Source organism: Mobula hypostoma, chromosome 10 (genome assembly GCF_963921235.1).
Source record: "Mobula hypostoma chromosome 10, sMobHyp1.1, whole genome shotgun sequence".
Classification (NCBI taxonomy): Eukaryota; Metazoa; Chordata; class Chondrichthyes; order Myliobatiformes; family Myliobatidae; genus Mobula; species Mobula hypostoma.
The window spans coordinates 59,511,875-59,525,711 of NC_086106.1; the positions used below are offsets into that span (position 1 = coordinate 59,511,875).

At 41.7% G+C, this 13,837-nt stretch overlaps 1 protein-coding gene across 4 annotated transcripts in view; it reads right to left on the reverse strand.

Annotated features, from left to right (window-relative positions):
• Positions 1-13,837, reverse strand: part of slc25a14 (solute carrier family 25 member 14) — a 58,252-nt gene that overhangs the window by 29,719 nt on the left and 14,696 nt on the right. For all 4 annotated transcript variants that reach the window (XR_010019511.1, XR_010019512.1, XM_063060580.1 and 1 more), the window contains exons 3-4: positions 8,820-8,914; positions 1,051-1,136 (exon numbers count right to left, since the gene is read on the reverse strand). Coding sequence is in view for 2 of the 4 variants with exons in the window: in XM_063060580.1 (XP_062916650.1) it covers positions 1,051-1,136; positions 8,820-8,914 (181 nt within the window). In the remaining 2 variants the exon portion in view is untranslated. The remainder of the gene's footprint in view (positions 1-1,050; positions 1,137-8,819; positions 8,915-13,837) is intronic.

Sequence of the window (13,837 nt, forward strand, 5' to 3'; positions counted from 1 at the left end):
GGAATATTAAACTTTTCACAAGGATGATTGTACTCACTCTCCACTCACCTGCAACATTTACTGGCTTGCAAAAAGATGAACTGGAGAAAGCAACATACATACGAACATAAGAAATAGGAGCAGGAGTAGGCCATCCAGTCCATCCAGCCTGCCCAGCCATTCAATAAGAACATGGCTGATCTGTCCATAACTCAGCTCCATCTGCCTGCCTTTTCCCCATAACCCTTAATTCCCCCACTATGTAAAAATCTAACTGTATCTTAAATATATTTAGTGAAGAAGCCTCACTAGATCATAGACTTAAACCTTAATAATGTTGAAAGAACCATGGACAGATACTGAAAGAGGGGTTGCCCTAGAATACAGAGATGATATTGCCGATCAACAGGAAGGCAATGATTAAGGTCCCTTGTGGGAGTTCATTTTGGAATAAAGAGACCCTGAGAGTCAGAGATATACAGGACAAAAAGTGTCTGTGATGGCCCTCAACTACAAAGTAACAATAATCTACATTAATCTCATTTTATTTTCTTTTCCCACATTCTCAGCAACTCCTGACTTTCTACCACTCACCCACACACTATGGGCAATTTACAAGGGCCAATTAACCCACACATCTTTGGGACGCGAGCACCCAAAGGAAGTCCACACTCTCGTGACAAGAATATGTAAACTCTACACAGACAGTACTGGAAGTCTAGATTGAACCTGAGTCTCTGGCACTATCAAGCAGCAGTTCTACTAACTACACCAACGTGTCATTTTAGATTTAATTTCTTTAGCAGTTTATCCCGCATCATCACTGGCGTTATCCTGCGAATCTCTTCTGGGCTGACTTCAATGCCAGTGCACCTGTTTTTATGGAGAATGTGCAAACCACACAGACAGGATTGGAGTCAGGCAGTATGGTGTGTGGTAGCTTGCATTGTTTTCACAGAAGCACTTTCCAGCATTCAATAATCACATAAACTTCTCAACTCACAGAAAAAGGATAGATTCATCCAAACATGTTAATTAGAACATATCATTATTAAAATATTAGCACTGTACCTTTAAAACATCTGTAGGGTTGGCTATTGAGGATGAAATTACTCCAGCAAGAATCCCACAAAAAACATTTACAAGCAGAGGCTCATCTGTAAATTGAGTGCATGTATGAGTGGAAAGGCAAGACAAAATAGAGAACTTAGAATTTAAAACAACAAATTGCATAAACATACGTTCAAGAGAAGAAGCACTCTTAAGTATCACACCAGCTACAATGCTGAATGTGTTAGTCCCGACAAAGGGTCTCGGCCTGAACCATCAACTGTACCTCTTCCTAGAGATGCTGCCTGGCCTGCTGCATTCACCAGCAACTTTGATGTGTGTTGTTACAATGCTGAATGACTGCTTTTGGAAGAAAGTTAGGGATGCACATTAGATTTGGGTATATTTAATGTGCCCAGGTTAATGTATAGGATTGGGATGAAATGTAACATACTTATAAAGGCCATGAGAAGGCCAGTGAATTAATTAAGATTTTTACAGAAAACAAAATGTTTGGCTCCATGCTCTATCACTCTACTCAATCACAGAACCAAGTATTATCACTGTCGCAAAAAATTGCAAAAATTCAAACTGCTGGTGGAACTTAGCTAGTCATGCAGCATCCAGGGAGGCAAAAGAATGGTTGACATTTTGTACTGAGACCATGCATCAAATATTGTCTGACCCACTGAGCCCTCCTAGCAGTTTGTTTTGTTTTTCCAGATTCCAGTGCCTGCCATATCACCCTGTTATTCTCATATCCAGTCACAGAATGATGTGGTTCTGAATAACCTTCTTGACGCATTATCAAGGGATCAGATGTTACTTGACTATTAATCTGGTCTCCAGTCAGGACGTCAAGTTTCTGTATCATAAACCTGGCTCCTGATTTTTAATTCTTTAATTAATAGGATTTTATACATAGCTTTCATCCGGTCAAGATGGCACCTGCCTACAACTCTCCTTTGGTTGACATCTTTTTGAAAGATCATGAAACCATATATTTTACTTCTTTTATGTCTTTTACGTTTGTTTTTCATTTTGAATGTGATTCTGGAACTTTTGAAGCCTGTGATTTGCACATCATTTGAAGATCATTTGGGTGTTTCAATGCTCTGCAGTCTCCGAGAAGATTCCGGGAGACAGAGGCAGCATGCGCAAACCTTATGGCGAGAAGGCTGCAGGACGGGGTGGGAGCTGATGTTCAACTCCATTTCGCCGACTAAAGCTTTCATTGTTTCCCAATTAAAGCGACAAAGGAGATTGAAGCATTAAGGCGAATCTGGAAGGTGAGCACCAGCTGCCTGCCTTTTTATTGCCGGTGAGATCGCTCTGCTGCTGGAGAGGGGAGAACTCCTTTTAATTGCTGGTGGGATCGCTCTGCTGCGAGAGGGGAGGCCTCCTTTTAATTGCTGGTGGGATCGCTCTGCTGCGAGAGAGGGGAGAGCTCCTTTTAATTGCTGGTGGGATCGCTCTGCTGCTGGAGAGGGGGGAGCTCCTTTTAATTGCTGGTGGGATCGCTCTGCTGCTGGAGAGGGGAGAGGTCCTTTTAATTGCTGGTGGGATCGCTCTGCTGCTGGAGAGGGAAAGGCCTGCTGCCGTACCCAGAGAAAGTCACCCAGGATTTCAGTGTTTTGGATGTGGACTTGGATGTTAAGATTTTTTTTTCCAGTCTTATAGACTTTTATATTCTGTTTTTTTCTCAATCTTTCTCATTTTTTTGTGTGTAGGGCAGGGAGACTTGGGGTTAATGATCATATAGCAGTTCCTTTCTTTCTTGGTTTTGTGGCTATCTGGAGAAGGAGGACTTCAGAATTGTATACTTTAATAGTAAATGAACCTTTTATAGCTTTGCTGGCATTCACTGCCAATCTATTCATAATCACCCTTGTGTTGTTCAAACACCTGGAAGACCCAGTTAAGGAACCTTCAGAGTAATTGATGACAGAGTTCCAGACTTTAGAAACAATGGGCAATATATTCCCAAGTCAGGATGGAACCCATCATGAAGGGGAATTTGTAGGCAGTGGCATTTAAAAAAAAAGTGTCCACTATCTGTGTGTGAGAAATGATTCTATCAATTTAATTTTTCCTCTATCAATTCCCATTGATTTTCTTTTCAACTAGCTCTTCTTGATGTCATACTTGGACAAAGGCTGCCTTTTAAGAAGTTTAGTCAGTTTCCACCTCCCCTCTGGAATTCAGCACTCATTAGAACCTTGACTGCAAGAGATCTCGAGTCAAGGGGAATAAATATAGAAAATTAGGGAAATACTCAGCAGGTTAGGCAGTATTTTTTGAAAAAAACACAAACCTTTCAGGTTAACAACCTTTTTCAGAAAGCATGTAATGAAAGGCCACTGAGGCTGACCAACTTGCTGAGCATTTCCAGCACCTGATGTTTTAATTTCAGATTTCATGCATCTGTGGGTTTTTATTTTTCTTTTTAAAAAAAAATTGGTAAGCAGTACTGGTGAAATCCGAAGTCATGAATGAGTACATTATTGGCAACAGTGACTTGACAGTGCTATTAATAACGGAGTCCAACTTATTTACTGTCCAGCTTTCTAACATAGCACTGAAATCAAAGAACAGTCTTTAAGTTAAACTTTTAACCAATATTCTTTGCTTAGCTTCATGTTGAGAAATGGGAGGAAGTCTTTAGCTCTTAATGTAAATGGAAAGTAATAAACAGTCTCAAGTTAGTCCTGACGAAGGGTCTCGGCCTGAAACGTCGACTGCGCCTCTTCCTATAGATGCTGCCTGGCCTGCTGCGTTCACCAGCAACTTTGATGTATGTTGCTTGAATTTCCAGCATCTGCAGAATTCCTGTTGTTTTTGTTCAAGTTCAAAGGACAGCTTTGCCAACAAATAGCACTGTCTATATAACACAGGATGCTGGCTCACAGCATAGGGCTAGGTGCTCAAGTGTTAACAGGGTTATGTCAATTGGGTTTGTTTCAAACTGCCTACGTTATTTCAAAGCTCAAGATTGAAAGTAAAAGTTATTATCACAGTACATACATGTCACCACATACATCCCTGAGACTCTTTTTCTCTAGGCATACTTAGCAAATCTATAGAACAGTAACTGTCAACATCAGGAACTGTTAACTGTAAGTAAACTGAACAAACACAGATATAAATAAATAGCAATAAATAACCAGCACCAAATAACAACATAACAAATAAATGTAGTTATCCCCTTTTGTTCAAGAGCCTGATGGTTGAGGGATAATAACTGTTCTTGAACCTGCTGGTGAGAGTTCTGAGGCATCTGTACCTTCTACCCGATGGCAGCAGCAAGAAAAAAGCATGGCCTGGGTAGTGAGGATCTTTGATGATGGATGCTGCTTTTCTACGGCAACATTTCACGTAAATATGCTCAACGACTGGGGGGGGGGGGGGTTACTGCGAGCTGCTGGGACAAATCCACTACCTTTGGCAGAATTTTCCGCTCAAAGGCATCGGTGTTCCCATACCAGGCCATAATGGAGCCAATCAGCACACTTTCCACCGCGCATCTTTAGAAATTTGCCAAGGTTTTCAATGACATGCCAAACCTCCGCAGATTCCTGAAGTAGAGGCAATGTCATGCTTTCTTCGCAATAATACTTATATGATGGGTTCTCTGAGATAGTAACACCCAGGAGTTTAAAGTTACTGACCCTCCCCACCTCTGATGATTATTGGCTAAAGTTTCACTCTCCTGAAGTCTGCAATCAGTTCTTTGGTATGACATTGAGTGAGAGGTTGTTATTATTGCACCACTTAGACAAGTTTTTAATTTCCCTCTTGTATACTGATTCATTCCCCCCCGCCACGCCGATATAGCCCACATCTGTGGTGTCATCAGCAAATTTGTAAATGGTGTTGGAGATGTACTTAGCCACTTTGTTATTTAGTTCAAGGAAGCTTGATGTAGACCAGAATGATACTATTAATAGTTGGAAAGTTTGTGTGTTCTGAAACTCAACTTCATAGCATTAATTGTGGGTATAAGACGATAAGACATAGAATCAGAGTATCTGGGAACTCTGTCCCCAGAGGCTCTTAAAAGGTATCTGAAAAAGTATCACGTCTATGTGAGGTCACCAGTCTAAGTGCCAGAAAAACAAAGTTGTAAGAGAGCAGTCAGGCTTATTAAGAATGGTTAAGGAACAACAAAAAGAATGAGGGAAAGATGGGGCGAATAGAATCCATTCCTCTGCTTTCAATTTCTGCATTAGATGATTCGTTCATTTACAACTCATTGGTAAGTCTTTGGTAAAGGAATTGCACCTGTGTTTTGGAAAGTCTTTGTGTTCTAGAAAACTTTCATAATTTGGAAATCTTTAAAAAGATAGAAAATCTCAGTTTTAAGTGTGTTTTAAGAATTTCATATAAATTCAAATGTGTTTCACTAAAAATAAATGAACTATTTCACTAGCTGGAAGTAACTCCTCCTTGATAGGGAGGGAGAACCTACCACTCAAATAGTGGATATTAACAGCTAAACTCAATGTGAAGGATAAACAGGAACTAGTCTTTGAAGAGTAGGTGGTTACAGTATAACGTCCCTTTAGTGAGGGTACCTGTACCTATCTATATCGGATAGAGCTTAAGACCTTTGAGTTTAGAACTTCACGATCGGCAAACCCAATACCTTCCATTAGACTGAGAATATACTGAAGAGATAATAATTAGTCTAAGTAGATTAATTTTTCTAAATGACATGACAAAGCAGGGGAATTGTCTATATTTGGTTGTAACTGATGTCAGTGTCAGAATGAAACAATTTGGTTATATGTGAACCTTGCTTTGCATGCTGAGTACATAGCATGGATAACGAGTCCTACTATGTACTCAGCATACAAAGCTAGACTGACATATCTAGCTTTGTTAAAAATGAGACTTAAGATAAAAGAAAGCAAATTTAAAAGGGATATATATATATGTCTAGTAAACATTGCCTGCAGGGATGATGGAATCAGATACGATCACTGCATTTAATGGATATTTAGACAGGTGCATGAATTGGCATAGCCTATCAATATACTGCAGGCAAAAGGATTAGTGTAGCAGGGCAAAGGTTCAGAATGGCAGGCAGTGACTAGTGGGGTACCGCAAGGCTCAGTGCTGGGACCCCAGTTGTTTACAATATATATTAGTGACTTAGACGAGGGAATTAAATGCAGCATCTCCAAGTTTGCAGATGACACGAAGCTGGGCGGCAGTGTTAGCTGTGAGGAGGATGCTAAGAGGATGCAGGGTGACTTGCAACATACATCAAAGTTGCTGGTGAACGCAGCAGGCCAGGCAGCATCTCTAGGAAGAGGTAAAGTCGACGTTTCAGGCCGAGACCCTTCATCAGGACAAACTGAAGGAAGAGTTAGTAAGAGATTTGAAAGTTGGAGGGGGAGGGGGAGATCCAAAATGATAGGAGAAGACAGGAGGGGGAGGGATGGAGCCAAGAGCTGGACAGGTGATTGGCAAAGGGGGTATGAGAGGATCATGGGACAGGAGGTCCGGGGAGAAAGACAAGGGGGGGGGCAACCAGGGGATGGGCAAGGGGTATAGTCAGAGGGACAGAGGGAGAAAAAGGAGAGTGAGAGAAAGAATGTGTGCATAAAAATAAATAACGGATGGGGTACGAGTGGGAGGTTGTTATTTATTTTTATACACACATTCTTTCTCTCACTCTCCTTTTTCTCCCTCTGTCCCTCTGACTATACCCCTTGCCAATCCTCTGGTTCCACACCCCGCCCCCCCCGTCTTTCTCCCCGGACCTCCTGTCCCATGATCCTCTCATATCCCCTTTGCCAATCACCTGCCCAGCTCTTGGCTCCATCCCTCCCCCTCCTGTCTTCTCCTATCATTTTGGATCTCCCCCTCCCACTTTCAAATCTCTTACTAACTCTTCCTTCAGGTAGTCCTGACGAAGGGTCTCGGCCTGAAACATCGACTGTACCTCTTCCTAGAGATGCTGCCTGGCCTGCTGCGTTCACCAGCAACTTTGATGTGTGTTGCTTGAATTTCCAGCATCTGCAGAATTCCTGTTGGCAGGGTGACTTGGATAGGTTAGGTGAGTGGGCAAATTCATGGCAGATGCAATTTAATGTGGATAAATGTGAGGTTATCCACTTTGGTGGCAAGAACAGGAAAACAGATTATTATCTGAATGGTGGCCGATTAGGAAAAGGGGAGTTGCAATGAGACCTGGGTGTCATTGTACACCAGTCATTGAAAGTGGGCATGCAGGTACAGCAGGCGGTGAAAAAGGCGAATCGTATGCTGGCATTCATAGCAAGAGGATTCGAGTACAGGAGCAGGGAGGTACTACTGCAGTTGTACAAGGCTTTGGTGAGACCACACCTAGAGTATTGTGTGCAGTTTTGGTCCCCTAATCTGAGGATAGACATTCTTGCCATAGAGGGAGTACAAAGAAGGTTCACCAGATTGATTCCTGGGATGGCAGGACTTTCATATGATGAAAGACTGGATCGGCTAGGCTTATACTCTCTGGAATTTAGAAGATTGAGGGGGATCTTATTGAAACGTATAAAATTCTAAAGGGATTGGACAGGCTAGATGTAGGAAGATTGTTACCGATGTAGGGGGAGTCCAGATCGAGGGGTCACAGTTCGAGGATAAAGGGGAAGCCTTTTAGGACCAAGATGAGAAAAAATTGTGGTGAATTTGTGGAATTCTCTGCCACAGGAAACAGTTGAGGCCAGTTCATTGGCTATATTTAAGAGGGAGTTAGATAAGGTCCTTGTGGCTAAAGGGATCAGGGGGTATGGAGAGAAGGCAGGTACAGGGTTCTGAGTTGGATGATCAGCCATGATCATACTGAATGGCGGTGCAGGCTCGAAGGGCCGAATGGCCTACTCCTGCACCTATTTTCTATGTTTCTATGACTCAGTAGGTGAAGGGCCTATTTCTGTGCCTCTATGATCTTAACCAAAATAGCCAGGATGTTATCCAATCCCATGAACTTTACTTAATACAATTTTCTCAACTATTCCTAGCTATTAAGTAGCGAACCAAATTGGTTGGTGGAGATCGCTGGAAGATCATCTGCAGAATTCCTGTTGTTTGTGGATAATACAAATGTACCAGCCCAGATTTTGATAGCTACCTTCATGTTAAGACACAGTTGACATTTTTGTACCCACTTCATCTTTCAAACTATTTAACTACTCGCCACCATTCTGGGCAGCAGATATTGGGGTCTGAACAGATTAATTCCAGGATCACTGAATTCTGTCTATTAGTTACTAGATGGACTCACAAATAGTACTGTTATGACTTTGCTAAGCTAGACAATATTGTACCTTCTTTCTGTTCCTCGTCATGATCCAATACCAGGTTCTTGTCAAATTCTATTGCATTACTGTTCCAACTCAGTCATTAGACTAAATTAATCCCATACACTCAGTGAAGTGTTAGTGTGCTACCACACAAGGTCACTCTCACAGAAATCCAAGGCCAAGCACTGTTTCCGTACAAACATTAACTGAGAGGAAAACAAAATAACTTGTGTTGGAATTACAGTGTTTTTGGTGCTCTCAGTCATGTCTAAAACTGACTGCTCAAATAGTACCTAAAATCAGCTGTATCAAGGGCCACACAAACATCTTTGTTGAAGATCAAACAGTCAGACAGAAAGGGAATAATCACACTCCAGGAAATCAAATCAAAAGCTCATGGAATTTCATGTGACTTGGATACAGTGAGGAAGCAGTGTTGCTATGTTGCTTGTGGGCAGGACAAATTATCATCAAATATTCATGTTAAATAAAACTAACCTTCTGGGCAGCTTACAAACAAGCGTTTCAAACTTTGGTATGTTCCGATTTTGATGGTGCCATAGGATGCCTGCCGCAATAGTGCTGGACTTATGCTGTATCAGGAAATAAAAACGTTATAACACTAACCTGCATTCAACAAGACATTATGCTACAGTCCCATGTTGGTTCAGCACTAGCTTATCTCCACACCCTCGGTGTCAGTCTTTTCTCCATCTAATCCCCAACCGGTGCAACAATGTTCATAAGTTAAGGAGGGAGAACTTGTTTACAATCCAAATTTTCAGCTTGTTTCTTCATTCTAAAAGCAAAATCCTGGAAATACAGAAAAGGCTGCACAGGGTTGCAAACTCAGCCGGCTCCATCATGGGCACTAGCCTCCCCAGCAATGACGACATCTTCAAAAAGCAATACCTCAAAAGGAGGCATCCATCATTAAGAACTCCCAACCTTAACCACTGAGGACATGCCCTCTTCTCATTATCAGCATCAGAGAGGGGGTACAGGAGTCTGAAGAGAAAGACTCAATGTCTTAGGGACAACAGCTTCTTCTCCTCCGTCATCAGATTTCAAGGTGGACAATGAACCAACACATGACAAATTATTTTTGCTCTCTTTTTGCAATACTAATTATATGCATACATATACACATACAAGGGGTGATTGATAAATTTGTGGCCTAAGGTAGGAGTCAATTTTAGAAAACCTAGCACATTTATTTTTCCAACATAGTCCCCTCCTAATTTACACACTTAGTCCAGCGGTCGTGGAGCATACTGATCTTGGACCTCCAGAAAGGGTCCACAGCAGGGGTGATTGATAAGTCCCTGGCCTAAGGTAGAAGGAGATGACTTATACAACTCTCGTTACATGCACCTGCAGTTCAACGCTTTGAGTAATTATGCAGAAAGTTTGAAGTTAATAACACATCAGTTAATAACTCATTAGGGGTAATTGATAAGATTGTGGCCTAAGGCAGAAGGAGATGTGTTATTAACTGTGGGAGTTCCAGTCAATATGGGGAAAGTTAAAATCACCTACTAAAACAACCCTATGTTTCTTGCAACAGTCTTTGATCTCCCTACAAATGTGTTCCTCTAAATCCCTCAGACTATTGGGTGGTCTGTAATATAGCCCCATTAACTTGGTCATAACTTTCTTATTACTCAGTTCCACCCATAACACCTGTAACATTCTGGTTAAGAACATGTTTTATTGTATTACTACAGCTTATGGAGTTGAGTATTTTATTTTCTGCAGACCTTTTGCAAAACACTGTGTTGTTAATCAAGTTTTACACTTTAGTATTTTATTTTCTGTTAAGATAATGGGTCATTTGACTGGTTCAGGAATGTAGTATCAGCCTATCAGGTTTGTCTTGATAACATTCTGTCCAATGGGATGCCATGGAACATTCAAGAGATTAGTGACATCCAACTTCTAGAACATGGGTTTTGTGGGAGTTCTTTTGCCAGAGTTGGGGGAGAAATGAGGTGCAGAGAGGAGCACAATGGAAGACACTTGCGGAACACCACCCGAAGAATAGACACCGTTGTAAGAAATTCTTTGTGCTGACAAATGGTTCCATGGAGGATGTGACAATACTTCTGAGTTAGCCAGTTAGTTTGTAATAGACGACTTCATGGAAAGCCCGAATCATGGCTGGTGCTTTTCACACAGAACGTGGGTTCAGCACCATGAGAAATTAAAGTGAAGTACATGACTACGCAGCAATGAGCTCCGACATCTACGTGCACACTACAGACTGGTTTAACCATATTTGGCCTTTTTCTGTTAACTGTCTATAAAGTTTATATATTTGTAAAAACACTTCCACTTTAAGTTTATGCATTGTAAGTTCCGTTATTTCATGGCAAACAATAACGTTAGCATAGGGCAGTACTTATACAGCATTCACCATGATTTTTGTTCCCTTAGCAGAACACTCTAACATTCCTGTTTGTGTTGAACCTGAACCATACTGACCTTTTGTATGATAATGCATGTTGGTAAAAGGAACAACAGTGTAGACTATTATCTAAATGCGGAGAAGGTTCAAACATCAGAAATGCAGAGGTTCACAAGTACGATGCTATTAACATGTGAGGAACGCTTGGCAGCTTTGGACCTGTACTCACTGGAATTTAGAAGAATATGGAGTGATCTCATTGAAACGTACCGAATGCAGATAGGGTGGATGTGAAGAGGATGCTCCCTAAGATGGGGTTATCTAGAACTGGAGGGCACTGCTTCAAAATTAAGGGGTGACCTTTTGGAACAGAGGTAAGGAGGAATTTTTTTAGCCAGAGAGTGGTGAATCTGTGGAGTGCTCTGCCACAGACTGTAGTGGAGGCCAAATCCATGGGTATATTTAATGGGGAACTTAATGGTTTCCTGATCGGTCAGAGCATCAAAGGATATGGCGAGAAGACAAATGTATGCGGTTGAGTGGGATCTGGGATCAGCCATGATGGAATGGCAGAGCAGACTCGATGGGCTGAATGGCCTATTTCTGCTCCTATGTCTTATGGTCTTATAGACATGTGGTGTTTATTGGAAATGGCCGTCTCACTGTTATCCATGCATTGCTGAGTCACATGGCTGTTAATTAGCTAATGAGCCAAATTTGTTATAGCCACTGTGAGGAGGTTACATTTTTCGGGGGTTCTCTCGGGATGTAATGCTGTATAAGGTTTGGGTAAGTGGTTTGTTTGTGTTTAAGCCAATGTTTAAACTAGTATTTTGTGGAATTTAAGGTGTAATAATTAAGGTATTGTAATATGGATGCCGCTGAAGTTAAGGCCTGGTGCCATAAGGGATTATCCACTCAAAATGCTCGCGTTCTGGGCAAGGTTTCTGCCCGAGTTACCAATGAAGTGTATACAGAATGAGTTCTGTGAAAGTGTTCAGGAAAATTACACTGAACCAGTCGGTAAAGATGTCATGCTAGTTCAGATCACCAATGTCATGACTCAATTCACGCTGCCTGATAGATGGGGGTACCTTTTGAGGTAGGGCCATGGCCAGTTCATGTCTTTAGAGTTGCCAAGAATCTTACTGACAGCGCTGAGAATAAAGATTTTAAAGACAAGTTCTCTTTTCTCTGGAGTGAGGGGAAGACTTTGTCTGATAGGTCCTTCAGCTGTTGGTTTAAATTTTGAACTGGTTTTGGCTATTATATCACTGGTCGCTAAATGCCATAGTGTACCTGCTGAAAGCCACAGTTATCATAGGCTGAGAATTTTCTCTGAAATCAGGCTCACACCTGATGGGGAAGAAGGATATGAGGCTTGTGCTGAGCAGGCATCTCAGTTATGGGATAAAAGGCAGTGCTCAGGTAATATGAAAAAGCAGAGACTGGTAAAGAGTTTAAAGGGTCTGGCCATGATATAGTGAGGTTCCTAAAGACGGAAGATCCTTAATTCATGTATGTCAACGCTGGAAAATGCTTTTAGAACTATGGACAACTCAGCTGATCTCATGATGAAGTTTAGGCACACATTGCAGAAGGAGAGAAGCTCTCTGCCTACCTTTTCAGGTTAGATAAACTGCTGCATTGTTTGTGCTGTGAAGGGGCCATTCAACTGGCTGAGATAAATCGTTTAAGGGTGGAGTAAGTTGTGAAGGGCGCGCTGTCACATAACATGATTGCTCTACACATTCAAATGACTTACAAGATGCTTCCTCCTCCATCTTTTACTGAGTTACTTAGAGAAGTAAGAGGAGGAAAATATGATGGAACAACGGAATGTTTCCATTAGCCAAGTACCGTCTTCAGTTGTCCCGTGCTGCTAAAGTGACCCCTGATGCGACCTAAGTAGAGGTTTTGCAAAATGAAGTGAAAACATTGTAAGCGGAGGTATTTCCGTTATGTCTGCTAGCGCTGCAGCTAAACGTGACACACCTGCTAGGAAACCCGACCCACCTGTAGGAATTACTAAGTAGAGGAAAAAGGTCTTTTGATGAGGGAGATGACTGGTATTTTCTATTACAACTGTGGAGAGGATGGAAAACCCTTGTTAAGTAAATCAGGGGCTGCTTCAAAAGAAAAGGAAGGTGGGAAACTTTGGAGAGAGTCAGTAAGGGAACAGCCTGGCATTTCTGAGAGAATGCATTCCAATCAGTGTATCAAGGAAAGTACAAAGGTGCAAAATCTTATTCCTGAAGGTTTAGTGGGTCAAGTTCGGATGTTGCCATACAGATTGAAGGCATTTATACTAGAGGCATCCTTGATACAGGTTCTCAAGTTACCTTACTCTGCAGATCCTTTTACAACAGGTATTTAACACATTTCCCACTGACACCTCTCAGTGCCCTTGAGATTTGGGGGCTTAATGCTGATGACTACTTGTCGTTGAAACTGGAATTTTCTGAAGCAGATTTTGTAGTAGCTAAGACGATTGATACACCAGTCGTAAAAGATGAAGCTTCCATTCTTGTGGGAACAAAACTTCAATTATGATAAGGCTTGTGGGAGCATGCCAGGAGAGAAATGGAGAGGACTTTTTCAAAACCTCATCCATTCACCATGTTCCAAGCTGCTTTTGGGAAGGTGCAAATACCTCTTAAGCAAGATGATGAGCAGAAACGAGGAACTGTGATATACCCAGTCTAAACCTGTCAGGTTACAACCTGGAGGTGTAGCTGGAGTGACGGGAACTCATAAATTTGGCAGAATGCTCAGGAAAAGTCATGCTTATCTGCAGGAAGGCTGGTTAGACCTAAACTGCAGAAGCATTCAGCTGTCTATGCAAACAGGGAGACAGTGATTGTCAAGAACACCTCATGGAGAGATGTTACCATCTTTTTCCTCTGATAAAAGTGTCTGGTTTTTCAGTCAGAAAATGGAAGTAAAGCAGTCTCCTGGATCAGGGAAGTTGCAATCAAAGTCATTCAACTTTGGTGTCTCACTGATACAAGATGAATGGAAAAAGTGATGAACTGAGAAGATGTTGAAACATAAAGATGTCTTTTCTACTGATGAGTTTGATGTTGGTTGCTCCAAGAGTACTTGCCAC